At 39.5% G+C, this 15,207-nt stretch overlaps 1 protein-coding gene across 6 annotated transcripts in view; it reads right to left on the bottom strand.

The window, feature by feature from the left end:
* Nucleotides 1-15,207, bottom strand: part of NPAS3 (neuronal PAS domain protein 3) — an 828,174-nt gene that overhangs the window by 69,697 nt on the left and 743,270 nt on the right. For all 6 annotated transcript variants that reach the window (XM_050953865.1, XM_050953867.1, XM_050953868.1 and 3 more), the window contains one exon: nucleotides 12,579-12,697. In XM_050953865.1, coding sequence (XP_050809822.1) covers nucleotides 12,579-12,697 — 119 coding nt within the window. The remainder of the gene's footprint in view (nucleotides 1-12,578; nucleotides 12,698-15,207) is intronic.

Genomic DNA, 15,207 nt, shown 5'->3' with positions numbered 1-15,207 from the left:
CAGGGACACTCCTTTGTGAAGAATCTGTACAGCAGATCATGCCCATAGACGATCCAGAAAAGAAATTTGAGGTTGAATTTTTTAATGTTGTGATGGATAAAGCAGTATCTGCTGTTGATGAAAGGTTTAATACCTTGCAAGTACACCATGAACAGTTTGGATTTTTGTATGACATAACTAAATTCAACGAAATAGGAAAACAAGAGCAACTAATGACAAAGTGCAAGAACCTACAGAGCCTCCTGAAGCACGGTGATAGTTTTGATTTAAATGGACTTGAAATGTACGAAGAATTGAGTACACTGTCATCAATGTTGCCACATGCAAAATCGGTGATGGACATTGTACAGTTTATTCATACCCGCAAACTTGTTGACATATATCCTAATGTGTACATTGCCACTCGTATTCTACTGACAATTCCTGTAACCGTAGCATCAGGAGAATGGAGTTTCTCAAAACTAAAGCTCATTAAAAACTATCTCCGCTCTACCATGAGTCAGGAACGCTTAACTGGTCTTGCTATTCTTGCAATGGAACAAGACACGACTTTGTCTTTGTCATACGATGACATTATTACTGATTTTGCAGCCAAAAAAGCCAGAAAGATTGCTTTTAATTAAAAACAAATCTTTGTTTCAATACCTCTTCATATAAATTTCCAATAAATTTTTGATAAATTAAAAAAAATATATTATTTGCATCATTCTGTCATATCAGAATTTTTTCTATAGTGCTGCTTCTTTAGTGCTAGTCCATCAGCGTTACAGTGTGCTTCATTAAGTTAAACTGGTTTTAATAACGTGAATGTGGCAAGTTTTCCAATACTGTAAGCTTATGTTTGTGTTGCTAAGAGCAGATCAGGCACAGGTGCACCAGTTTAATAATCTCGCCTAGGGCACCATAAATCCTAAGGCCAGCCCTGTTGGCATTTCTGTTTAAATATGGGCCTTCTCCTTGGGACAGTCATTTACTTGGTGGGCAAAAGCCCAACAGGCCAACACACCCCATGAAATGACAATCCACCCCTCCAGATAGAAGCAAGACGGTACTGGCTCCTGCTTGCTTGCTTGAAAAGGGGGAAGCCTCTTCTCCTTGTCCCTTTCCTCTCTCTCTCTCCATTGCTGGCAGGGGCCCCTACATTTTCTCCCATACTTGCTTCCAAGATGAAGATGGCTTTCCCCTCTCTTTTGTCTCTTCTCTTCATGGCTGTTCTGCGAGGTGAACTAGGGAAGTCCTCTCCAGTGTTCCCCATGAGGGTTCTAGTACACTTCACACTGCTGGGTCTAATAGTTTATTATTTAGCATTTCATTTTAACAGGTCAGCAATCAAAACAAGTGAAGTACCAATTCTATGAGCTGAACTATCAGTTCCAGGAACATGGAAGAAAATTTGGCAGTACACCTATAATAGGTGTAAGGATGGGCTAGGGTTAAAGCACTACATTGGAACTTAGAAGATCTGGGTTCAGTTCCTGGTTCTGTCACAGCTTTATATGTGATCTTGGGTGAGTCACTTAATCTTGCTGTGCTTCATCTGTAAAATGGGTTGATTATTTTTCCTAACACTGAGGGGCATTTCAAGGATAAATTCATTAACATAATGAAGGTGATGAATACTGAAGATTAGGGAATAAAACAATAATGACGTGATGATGACAATGCAGGTGAGAACCTGGATACAAAATAACAGAAAATTTTAGAAACTTGAGAAGAAACATTGGTAAAAAATAATTGGTAGGAGGTAATGATGCTTTCCAGCTTCTCCTTAATTATGTGGTGGGGTCATTCAGTGTTTACAACATCACTGTCCAATGACAGAGAAAAAATGGATCTGTTACAGCAAAAACAAAGCATGAAGAATTGTCACATGGACAGACAGTACACTAAACAGGCTACATGTCTTCAACCAGGATAGCTTTCATGAAACTAACAAAGAAGTGGCCTGCTTCTGATGGAGATGTGGATGCCGAGCAAATCACATTATGTATTTGTATCAGAAAAATAGTGAGAACAGTGAAGAAAAAATTACAAACAGTGAATGGATTCATGATTATGTCAGATATCTTTAATGAACATGAAAACTCTTCATTAGAGGTATTTTCTCTACTATTTTTTTCACTTTGAAGGGCATATGATTTAAAAAATGGCAAATTTACTAACGAGTCCCAGCCTGTGTAGTTATGTAATTGCATGGTTGCACAATCTTAGTCCTAATCAGGTAATCAGACACCATTCAGAATGCACTGTTTATTTATAGTAAGGTCTATATTAAATGATACAATTAACTAGATTATTGCAGTTAGCCACTGGCCTCAGTAGAGGGTGCTATACTGCCCCCTGGCCTCAGAAAGGAAAATTGTTTCCCAGCGCCCTGGATCTCTCCATGGGCTAATGTGGAAGGAAGGAGGAAGTTCCATGGCTTTACCTCCTTCCTCCACAATCCCTGCCCTCCCTTGAGTGCAGGAGCAGCAGTTGCCCCTGGCAGCTGTGCTAGGTGCATGAGAATGAGGAGTTTTGTGGGATCCTTCCCTATGAAGCTCCTGTGCAATGTTAGGAACAATCAGGTGTTAATAATTGAATGGAGTTTGGTGAATAACTCTCTTCAGAAGATATTTATAGTATATTATTCAGAATTTTCCAAGCAATTTTCTTAGTAAAATATTTACTAACTGATGTAAAGTAAACAATGAAAAATGCTTCCTTTTTAAAATTTGGTCCTGAGAGTCTTGCGTATTTTTGACTCCCTCTAGCTAAACAGACCTACAAACTCCAAATACACACCCACACTCAATTTAATAACATGTCACGAACTTGTCATATTTTACACTTACATACCAAATCAGTCATTCTGCTAATTCATCATATCTTCATTTAGCTTCACAAGGAAAAGAAGATGGAGCTTTTCAGATTTATCAGTTACTTCCACTCACTGGTGCTACAAGGGGCACCTTCCTCTATAGAGGAGCTGATTTCCCAGAAACTTGGGTTTCAATTGCCCTCTATTACCATAGCCACTTGTTACTTATAAGGAGACAATAGGGAGAAGGCACATAGGGTCACACAAGCTTATTCTTTTAACTATTATATCGTATTGTTGTTAAAAGATGATCTATTATATTTTGGATAAATGTTTACATATCATGGGCTACTGTGCTGCTCTCCACCAGTTCTTATCCTCCAACAGTACACAATATTTAAAAGAAAAATGAAGGCACGTTTGCCTGGGCATATGAAAGTTAACGCATGAGGGAAGCAGTAAGTCTAGGGTGAGAAAGAAGGTTCTTGTTTCAACACTCAAATGGAAACAATTGCATTTATTCTTACAAAAATATAACTACGTTTATAGATGCGGAATATTTCAGACACACTCTGAGCACTATGGAAATAATTATAGATCCTTCTTCTGGAAATAGTCTTTTTATCTCGCAGTTCACCTGACTTTCAGAAGAACACTGAAACATCACTGTTAAACTATCTGCAAGAAGTCTGATTGTCTTCTTACTTACACCAGTGTAAATCAGGCATAGCTCCACTAAAGCCAATGGTATTACATTGGAGTAAAATGGGTGCAAATGGGAGAAGCATACCTAACGTCAGATGTTTAACTTACTCTATCTATTAAGAGAAGATTCTGTGATTATGGATCATGAGCTTTATGTTTCCTAATCAGCCATTTCTAACTTCATTTTACCAGATCTGGGTGACATGCAAAAACTGAGAAATGAATGTTCTCACACAGACATATTGAACTATATTCAGTCCTGCTAGCAGCAGATACAACTCCATGAAATTCAGTTCAGTTTCACCTGTGTACAACAGGGTTTGAACCTGGCTTACTGTTGCTAGCTGAATAAAATATTACCACCACTTGTGGACAGGTGGACTGTTTCTGCAGAAAGGAAAAGGCGTGTGGTGGTCTTCCACACTAGCTTAGCATCAGTTACATCATTTTCAATCCATCAGCTCCTTGTTTTTTCCTAGCCTACTGTGGATGGCAATATGGTAGTGCTGAATGCAGGGGACTGGACTAGAAGAGCTCTCGAGGTCCCTTCCAGTCCTACGATTCAATGAACACTGAGCCACTGTGACATGTTGTGGGGTTGGCTAAAAAGGGACACACACAGCGGAACATTTATAAAATATTTACATGGGGAAAGGGAAGTGGGCCAAACCCTCCACTGGCACTAGCTAAGCAGAGCAGCAAGAATGAGCAGGGGTGTTAACAGGAGCATCTTCTGCACAAGAAATCCTGCCAGACTGGATTTCTTGTGCAGACACGAACTGGGGGGCTCATATGGCTGCTCTACTGAGCATGTTGATCCACTGCCAATAGTCACTCACTAGCTGATGATAGCAGTGGATACGCTAGTCAACCTAGGGAGCTAAATACACTTTTGTTTCAATAGACCTTTCCTCTTTGGGAACACGGTGCATGCTAGGGATTTCTCCTAGCACACGCTTATGTGCCATGAGGTATTGTGCCTGGTTATTTTTGTGGTGAGAAGAGAATGCCACTATTCTCTTTCCACGGCTCTCTGCTTATTAGCACAGTAAATGATAGGAGTTAGCCCTGTGTATGTATGTAAGTTCCTCCCTTTCAAACTTAAAAAACATTCACTTATGTGTTTAAAATTCACATAACTGTTCAAATAATTCACATGCATATTCCCCTATACATTAAAAAAAATCCAGATGACTATAGCTGCCAATACATGTGCTGCATATATGCTGTAGTCTGTGGTCCTTCTTAAAGAATACCATAATTAGGTTCTCTTCCTCTTACTGGAATATTTTAATATGTATAGGACTGACTGCTGATCTCACACCAATATAGCCTCACTGACTTTAACAGAGTTAGCTCCAGATTGAAGATGTTGTGTGACCAAAAGCAGGGCCCCTTGTTGCTAAATTTGTGATGATATTCTCTGTAGCTGTTCATTCTATGAGAAGTGGATTTATGGAGGGAAATAACGGATCTCTCCGAAAGACTGAGTTTGCTTAACTTAATATCTTACTTCTCTTTTAGAATCTAGTTTTTGAGCTAAGACAGCCTCCATTTACACAGTATGGAACGTATTGCAACTGCAGTCATAACTTAAAGGCTGTGTGAAAATTTAAGACAAGATTCAAGAGAAACAATGATTTAGGTTTAGGAATACTGCATCTGCAGTCATCATGAGGAAGTCTGGGTCAATGATCAAAGCCCAAGTCTTTCCAGTCTCCACTGACTGCTACTGAAAAGGCCTTTTACATAAGAGTAGCTAGCTACCTTCTTACATGGTGCATATCACCATGTATCTGAGCATCTCACACATTAATTAATGCATCCTCTCAGTACCTCTCTGAGGTAGGGAGGTGTTGGCATTTCAAAAGTGCTCAGCATTTAGAATAAGAACTTGACAACAATGGGTGCTGGCAGGTGCTGTGTACTTCTTGAAAATCTGGCCACTTTATTTAGGTGCTTAAATAGGAACTGAGTTCTTTTGAAAAAATGACCCTATGACTTACCCAAGATCTTACAACCATTCTATAGCAGAGCCAGGCAATGAACCCAGATTACCCTAGTCCCAGGGTCATCCTTTCGCCACCATAATGGTATATTTACAGGTAGACACATCATAAAGCTCAGATTGGCATGTTAGTGTTGTGTTCTTTTCTAACATCCTTGTTCTTTTCTAACATCCATGTTGCATCCTTACTAACAGACAAGCTTCCTTTTGGCTAAAGGTCATCGATTTACATGGGCAAATTCTAGATCAGTTCTTCCTCTCTGACAAATTACCTGTGAGTGTCCTCATTGCTGAGGAAACTGGGATACGTATGTGCTGACATTTAGAAAATTCTCTGTATAATATGTCTCCTGATGTTGGTTTCTTATTCCTCCTTCCCTGGGTTAGTGTGACTCAAGGTGGTGTGGCTGGAGCCTTCTGATGAAATTTTGACATCTACAGCTTACTTCTTGTATAGAAAGGTCACGCTGTGCTCTCAGGTCCTATCTTATCAGGAAAGATGAGGAAGCCTGACAGAAATTCATTTGTGAGATCCCAAAATGAAAAGCATTCAGGACCAAAATAATGAAAGAGAGGTAAAGAATTCAGACCAAACTGTTCAAATCTGATTGCTTAAACTTAAATCCATACTTGGATACCACAATAAAAGCGGTCTGATTTCCATGAATGTTGCACAGCCACAACTTCCACTGAAGTCAGTAACAGCTGTAGGTGATCAGATCCCCCTAAAAATCAGGCTACTGAACATTAACATTTTAGTCTTTAGTTCTAAAGATTCAGAAAGAAATGTCTGGAATCAAGCAATGGGTGCAGTGGTTCTAGCCAACCAAGAGAGACTTGGCAATCACGATCATTTATGGTTCATTTAAATCTTTTAATTCAATTAAAAATAAGTAAGAATATATAGAGTAAATTCTAGCCTTCCATGATTGTGCTGCACCATAAGTGTTTAAAAATCAAAGTGGTGCCAGGAATGGTTTCAGGAGTAGAGCCATCTGTTGATGCCGAGCAGGATAGCTCAAAGTCCACAGTTGAACACCCGCTGGGGGGCCTTTAAAAAAGAAGCAGGCCTTCACCACCTGTTCTAGAGCATAGGCATCTTGCAGATAAAGATCTAAATCCTTAAAGGTTAGATTTCAAAAGGCACAAAGGGTAGGCAGGCATCCAACTCCCTAAATTCATGTAGCTGGAGTAGCGTAACTGAGGTCGACTTACTGAGGTGTCTACACCATGCTGGGTCAATGGGAGACGGTATCCCACTGACTTACCTTACTCCTCTCGTTCCCAGTGGAGTACCGGAATCAATCGGAAAGCGCTGTGCCGTCGATTTAGCGGGTCTTCACTAGACCCACTAAATTGACCCCCAGTGTACTGATCGGAGCAGTGTTAATCCCTCAGTAGTGTAAACATAGCCTAAAACATTAAACTGAGGTAAACTAGAAATTAGAAAAAAATCAGGAGTCTCAAGAAAATGATCTGGAATTATGAGAACTCTGAATGTGAATGTAAATGCTACAGGAAGTTTGGATTTCAAGCACTAAAATTAATATGCAACTGGCTACCAACTTTACTACGACTTTAATAGTGACTTCACAATAGAGAACACAGCCATGTGAAAATGTCTAATTATAAACTAGTGCATAGAAAATTAGCACTGGACAATAGAAAAAAGTAATTAACTTGTGTAAATTATTTTACAGACTTTCAAACATTTTTTCAGTTTTGCAGGTATATGTTTTTAAAATTATTTTTATATACAGATATAGAGTGGTCAAGTATGTAGTGTGACTGTACAGGCTGTACCATCCTTTTGGCTGGCTTGCCCTTCAGGCTGTTGGGCAGGAGGATGGGGACATGCTCCCACTTCTGCCTCACCCCCTGTGAGGTGCCTACTATCCTGAGAGGTGGAGAGGTATTAGATCCTGATCATCACAACATATCACAATGGATCAGGAAACGTATCATTTGACTTGACATGGTCTTCAACTAAAACTGGCTTTGATCATGTCTAAAAGTAGAACAATATAAACTCTGAACTCAGGTCTGAGTGTTTAAGAGACAGATGAGGCACCTCCCTACCCCCCAAGGAAAACAAAGAGGGAAGCAGATAAAATGGAAAGAAAATCCAAAAAAAAGTAAGTCTCTTTATATTGATGAAAGAAGGCAGAAAAAAGATAAAGTGATACATTTCTAGCAATGAGAAACACAGTGAGCCTTGGCATCATGTATCTTAGATAACAGCTGAAACAGTAATAAATCCTGAGGTTTGCAGTGAATTGAACCATTATCATTGTTTCTTTTTATTTGTTTTCATTGTGTTTTGTCAGCTGACTACATGCCTTCTTGCTTTACTCTTATACGTTTTTGGTTTATTTCCTGAAAATAAAATAGATATACAACAATGCACGTATAATCTTTCCCTATAAGCTCCCAGCATAAGCATGGGTGAAGCTCCATTCAGGAAAAGGAGGAAGATGGAACACACTGAAAAGAGAATGGGGAGGGGGAGTCAGATGAATCATGTAATGATTTCGCTATCCTAGATAAAAACAGCTGTTTATATGAGCATAATTTAAGGGACAAGAGACTAGGCTTTCATCTATACTGATAATTTAAGACTAATTAAATCTGTCCTAAACGGGGATGGACTAGATCAATACAACTGATTCAGCGATCTCATTTTCTGACCTGTTCTCAATCTTATGCAATTTCTTCTGAAATTGTGAGGACTGCCCAAGCACCTCATGGATCATCTGATTCACTTACTGTCTAAAGAAGCTGTTTCTTGAGTTAGCCTTTAAAGCAGCAGGACTTACCGAGTGATCCCACATTGTCTCATGGCACAGAACTTGGCTGTGTGCCTTGCTGTGCTGCACTACTTTTTCATATTGGGGGCAGTGATGTGTCTTTTCTTTGTGGCATGTCCACAGCTGCAGTGCAATTTGGATAGCACTCCTTCCTTTGTCTACCTTATTTTTTAATTGCCTATTCATTGCACAAGGCTCTTTGTCCTTTCTGTTTATTTTAATAAAACATGCCTGTACCCAAAAGGGTTCTGGAGGGCTTGACTCTGGTCTACCATTGGATTTCTGATGGTCAACAAAGAAGATGGGAGCTTTCTTGTAAGTGTCATTAGCATTCACTAGAGCAGTTGAATTGTATTCTTCTTGGCAAGTTTAATAACAAAGGCTGATGTGTTCTTTATATTTGGATATAAATTACAAAAATTGAGAATTATATTTAAATAAAAAAGGTCTTATGTTGATTTAAAAATGTACATGATTCACTTTTCCTGCTGTCAATATACCATTTCATTAGGAGTCACTATGTTATGGACAGCTATCGTTCCAAAGGACTTGTTATTATCTACAATAGCAATATCTATTATTTAAAAAGCAAACTGAAATAGAATTAAAATGGCAGGACACAAGTGACTTTTCTTTGTCCACCAAATAACATTAGTTATATAATCCTCCAAGACATCATGGGCTAAAGGAGCTATGCCGATTTATAACAGCTGAGGATCTGGCCCACTATTACATGACTGTACACATGCTAACTTGGTGACGGAAAAAACTGAAACAAAATTTATTTAGAGACAATTTTGCCAATATTCATGTACCTTATTCTCCCATCTTTATTCTAGGAAACGTCGCATGAAAATGAGTTACTCAAAGCTCTTCTGCTGTTTTCTCCTTATTTGTCATCTGCAATCAAAATCCTCTGTCTGCAACATCACAATTCTGGTTTGAAAAGTTTCCAAGAGATGCCAGCAGCTCTTTAGAGAGACGCTAAATCTGTATTTATATGGTGGACTATAGTTAAGTCTGCAAGGTTGTCATGGAGTTCATGGAAGTCACAGAATCTGTGACTTTCCGGGACCTCCCTGACTTCTGCAGCAGCTGCAGCTGGCTCAGGGGCCACCTGAGCAGCTCAGTCAGACCCTGGGCCAGCTGCACTTGCTGCTGCTGAGGCAGTCTTGGGCCACCGCCTGTACTCCCAACACCAGCAGCAGTTTGGGTGTGGGAGTTGGCTGGGGATTGGGGTGTGGGAGGGAGTGAGGGCTCTGGGCGGTGCTCACCTTGGGGGGCTCCCTGGAAGCAGCAACGTATCCCTCCCCTCCTCAGCTCCGAACTCCATGTGCTGCCTCCGCCTGCAGGCACCACCTTTGTAGCTCCCATTGGCCATGGTTCCTGGCCAATGGGAGCTACGGAGCTGGTGCTTGGGGCGGGGGCAGTGCGCCGAGCTAGGAGATGAGGGAGGGACATGTCCCTGCTTCTGGGTAGCCACGAGGAGCCGAGTAGGGAGCTTGCCATCCCGCAACCCCCCACAGCAGCAGCGGGGGTCCCAGGCTGCTCTCCTGCAGCGCCCCCCCGGGCTGCCACCTCCAGCACCCACGGTATCCCCTGGCCACTCCTGTGTACCTGTGACTCGCCTGCCCCTCTTGCCCCCACCAAGATTTAGTCAGGAGTATATCGTACAAGTCACGGACAGGTCACAGGCCATGAATGTTTGTTTACTGTCCATGATCTGTCCATAACTTTTACTAAAATACTCATGACTAAAACGTAGCCTTAACTATAGTGTCTCCTATTGAGTAAATGCTCTAGAGAGCATTTCAAAAACTGTTTGAACTTCAACACTTCCAAAAAAAGTGTATTTTTCTTCTTTCGTAAAACAAAACAGACAACCTCCCCCAGAACATTCTTATACAAACATCTTTAAACCATGTTAAAAGTGTGGCATAAATCTACTTTAACAATAAACTCAGAGATAAAGACCCATCCTGTTTTGCTGTTCCATAGCAGATGATGTGGCCCCCTATTTGGGCCTACATCAACATAGGATTATAGGAATACAGCCAAAATGGAGAGAGATAAGGATGAAACTTCAGCACTTGAGTCCAGTTTCCTGTATTCTGTAACGTTCACTGCTGGTGAAAGATGGCAGACTGAAAATCTTGAAAAGTGAATTCTTCTACTTATTCACAATCCAATTACAGCACAGCCAACTACAATGCAAGTTCTCTGCCAGTGTAACCAAGTCCTAGCCTAGAGGCAGCACGTCTAAGGCTACATCTACACTGCATGCTTCTTTTGACGGTGTGCTGAGTATGTGCTCAAGTAGCTCTCACTCCCAGCATGGGTTAAACTAACAGTGTAGACAGTGAGGCCTGGCTAGGGTGAATAGAGAACAGGCATGCCTGAAGGGTGTAGGTACTTACCCAAGGACATATCCTACATAGCTCTCTACTTGCCCAAGCCATGCCTCCCCATCTACACTGCTATTTTTACCCGTGTACTGTCTTGCAGTTTCCCAGTGGCCAGAACCTTTCCCTGCCATAGGAAAAGACTCCAGCAGCAGGGAAAGACACTGGCAGCCTGAAGGCAGCAGCGAAGGGCTGAGGCAGTTCCCCACTGCTAGATCATTTTCCTGCTGGAGGGAAAGACTAACCCGCAGCTCCCTGTTGCTGGAGGTTTTCCCCACTGCAGGTAAGCACTCCAGCAATAGGGAGGGTGATTGGAAAGGCTCTGCTAGCTCCCCACTGCTGGAGCCCTTCCCCACTGAAGGTAAAGACAAACGGGGAAACGCTCTGCTGCTGAAGTTTTCCCTGTGGCTTCCCACACTGCGACAGTCTGTAACTGACATATACACATGGCAGTGTGAGCACAGCTTGCTTTTCACTGAGGCTTGTAGCTACACTACCCTACATGCCACCAAAGGTGGCAAATGGTGTAGACGTAGCCTAAGGGTGAGAGAGTTGTTCAACATCCATTGATTCCTTTGCCTCCCTCCCAGAACCACCAACAAAGGTCCCAGTGTCAATGTTTTCTGTGATGTGGCAACCTGCCCAGTATGAATTGTACTGAGACCATCAATTCAAGTGTTGACAACTAAACAGCCATCAGATGATAACTTTTGGTGCCTTATGAAATCAGTGACTTGGAGTGAAAGACTCTAAATCCCATTAACAACGATTTGAAATCTCCGAGACCCAAACACCATTCAACAAAAAGACTCCAACTCATTTACTTGCAAGGAAGATATTTTCACCAGGAGATTCTCAATCGTTATGTAGAATACCTTGATGTTATATTCACAGAGATGTTTTTTTTAGTTGGGTGAAGTGAAGAATTTTGTTTCAAAACTACTCTACTCCATCTCTAATCTAAAAAATACTGTTCAAAGTTTTGCAACGATCACTGACACTTACATCTTCTTTAAATATGTAAACATGCTCAGGCCCACTTCCTTAAATACTGGAGTGTCAGTCACGTATTTGTCACAATATTTAATGGATGAGACATTTCATCTCAGAAGATGACAATGCTAAAAAATGTGCTTTCCCTCATACTCTTCATGTGCAGCAAAGCCATTTCTAGCCATAGGCACGATGAGTTATATATGATTAAAGAAAAATGAAATTGTTGTTAAGGAGGATGAGAGCGTCATATCTTAAAGAAATCCAACAATGTAATGTTTCTTGAGATGAAGTCAGCCCTTACAGCAGTTGCCTCATGGGCAGACAGCATAAGAAAAATGGTGGAAGAGTATTCAGTGTAACCTCTTGTCTACTTCAGCTTCAGTGGTGGAAAGCATTAAATATCTATAGCATTCCATCTGGTGAGAGCTGGTGTCATGATCACTCTGAGATATGATCTAAAGTCAAACTAACTAGAAAAAAAGATTATGAAAACATTTATGTGTGGCAATTTTCTAATATTAATAGGGATATTATTCTGACTTACCTTTCTTGGCTTAATACACTCCCATCCTGACACTCTTTTGAAGACCAGTATTTTGAGTGTAAAAAAAAAGTGTTGTTCATAATGAAGACTAGTATAACAGAGGTTTAGTGCATTTGCAAAATCTCATAAAGGAAGAATGTACCACCTGTATTTTAATAATGAATGTGAAGCAAATTTAAACAATTTATGCTTAATTCCCTTGTCTATTAATATACATACAGTGAGCATGGAGCAAAAATGAACATAATATGTACATTTGACATAAAGTTGGATAATCTGAAAATGCCAATATTTCATGTTGCAGAGCAAAGCTTACCTTGTATCCTGATGATTTGATGTGCACTCCTCGCTTGGTCAGAGTAGATTTCATTCGGATGAAAAAAGAGCGCTCTAGGGTGTTGTCAGTGGTTAGTAGACTGGGGCTTGTTGATTCCACTAGGGAATAGAAAAAAATACATACACAGATAATTTAGATTTTTATACAGCCCCTCTAAGCTATTTCTCAGGTGCAATCCTTGAACTTGCTAAAAATAAATGACTGATGGATGCTGAGTGTTGTAATCAATTTACCTCATTTACAAAATGTTTATTTAGCAAAAAAAATTGAAAAATATATGTACAAACAGTAACTCTCATTTTCAGGTTCTTTTTTTACCAAAGAATTTTAAACACAGAGTTGCCTCATTAACTCTTTCCTATGCAATTATGCTGCCAGCTTTTTTTTTTTTAATTGTGAAGTTCCTTAATGTTATGTGACAGGGTAAGTGTTATTGGGGAGGCAAGGCTGTCTACTGAAATGCATGTGCAAGCTCTAATCCAGAGTTCTATCCCATTTTCCCTACTTTGTTTGCTGTGACACCTTGGTCACACTTCAGATCTTGACGCCTCAGTTTCCCCCTTAGTTTGGGTTAATTAAAAAAAGCACATGTGACCAACAGATGAAAAGCACTACTATGATTGGCAATAATAACAATAATAATTAGGTATTAGTGAGTAATGACCACACCTTTGTGTTCAAATGCCTCAGCCATAAGACATACTAGATAAGAACAAATGCTATGTGCCGAGTATGATAAAATAATATATGCAAATTTAGGGAATGTAATATCACCATGTTCCCCATGCAACTTTTTAATATTTTTGTTTTCAATCCAAAGGCTTCTATGCAATGTTTTCTTCTAACAAATAATTCACAGAAGCTTCTGGAGCAACCCTACAACAAACTGCTGAAGAATGAAACATATTTCAGTTCCAAGGAGTTATTATTAGCAACAATGAATTTAAAAAAAAAGATGTTTAAAATCAAGAAAAATACCTTGTTGCTGTCCTTTTAGAGAATATGATCAATTTCTGGTCAAAACCATTCCAAGTATTTACAAAAGCATTTGATATGCAGCACATACAACCCTGCTTGTTTGTGAGCTAAGGATTATCTTGTGTTGTGTTTGTTCTAATGTGGTCACGTTTTCTTGTATTTATGGCATTTCTACTCTGTTATGATGAAACTGCTGACAAGAATGTCCCTTTCTTTAGTATCTCTTTTAAGGTTTTTTGTTTTAGAGAGCATGAATTCGATGTCATTTTAAATGTACAGCTCTTTATCACTCGAGGGAAAAGCAGAGCCATGTTATATTTAGTACTTTCATTTCTTCTGATTAAATATGAATTACTATGAAATTTTTCTCATCATCTAACACACCATAATACGCCAACAGCTTTTTAATACACTATATAAGCACAAACTTCTGCTCTAAGAGTTTAATTTGCCCCTCTAATCCAATCACATCAACCTTATTTCTCTTATCAGAGATTCCCATTTTGAATTAAATGAGCTCATTAGTTTTAATCAAAAGCAGAGAGATCAAAACTTAAACGTAAATGCTTTAGATCAGAACTGTCAGTCAGCCGCGCAGTTCTATTTTACTAAAACACAAGATCAGAGACCCTTAGAACCAATTTTTTCTCGTAAGGGATGCTGAGAGTTTGAAGATGCTATATCCTTTTTTTATTCTCTCTCTCTCTCTCTTCCCAAGGACAGATTACACATTTAAGGTTAGACTTAATTTAGAGCTTTTTTTTTTTCATCCTGGTGGAAATGGAAAAGTATGCCAATCTACTGTTGTCTTTTTCACATTTATTGGCGCTGGTCCTTAGAGACCTGAACAAACGTGAAGCCATCAGAATCCATGCCACAAACCTGGCCTCAAAAAATTCAGCTCTGCTCAATAATATCATGTTTGCAACATCTAAGAAATGAAACTTTCAAAAAAAGGAAATGTATTTCAGGGTCAAGGTTACTGGAACTCTGATACAGCAATGAAGGGCCAACCAGAATACAAACAGTACTTGTGATATGAGAATCATTATTAATTATTGCTGCCTACAGTACAGTGTTTTAAGAGTACATTAAGAAACCACAGCATGGGTGCTTCCTGCTGCGTGAAGAAATGCGAGAATCTGCTTAACATGTGCAGTAGTTGCAGTCCAGCGCATTATACCCTAATACAGGCAATAAGTACGACATGTCCCCATGTGTTGTAATGGTAATTACCTAAACACACAGAAGTAATGTTAATTAAACACACAAAACCTTGCATCTGAATAAAATTAAAGCTGTGGCATGAACATATCATACTCAAGAAATGTAAAGATGAGAAAATTTTATCCTTAATTCAAATTTCTGAAGAAAAGCGAAACAACCTATATTTAGTAAAGTATCCTTGGCACTGAATATTTCCTGGGTTCTTTTGAGCTTGTATCACAACCCTGATATTATTTAACCTTTAACATATCTATAAAACCTATATAACTTTCAGTTAACATTATATCATGCAATGTTATTTAATAATGTTAATCATTATTATGCATATGGTATTTTAAAGGGAAGATAAAAAGTTACAGGGACATATTCTACCCTTCCTACATGCACAGAACACACCTACTCA

This window comes from Gopherus flavomarginatus, chromosome 5, assembly GCF_025201925.1.
Source record: "Gopherus flavomarginatus isolate rGopFla2 chromosome 5, rGopFla2.mat.asm, whole genome shotgun sequence".
Classification (NCBI taxonomy): Eukaryota; Metazoa; Chordata; order Testudines; family Testudinidae; genus Gopherus; species Gopherus flavomarginatus.
This window is presented reverse-complemented; position numbering and strand designations above follow the sequence as displayed.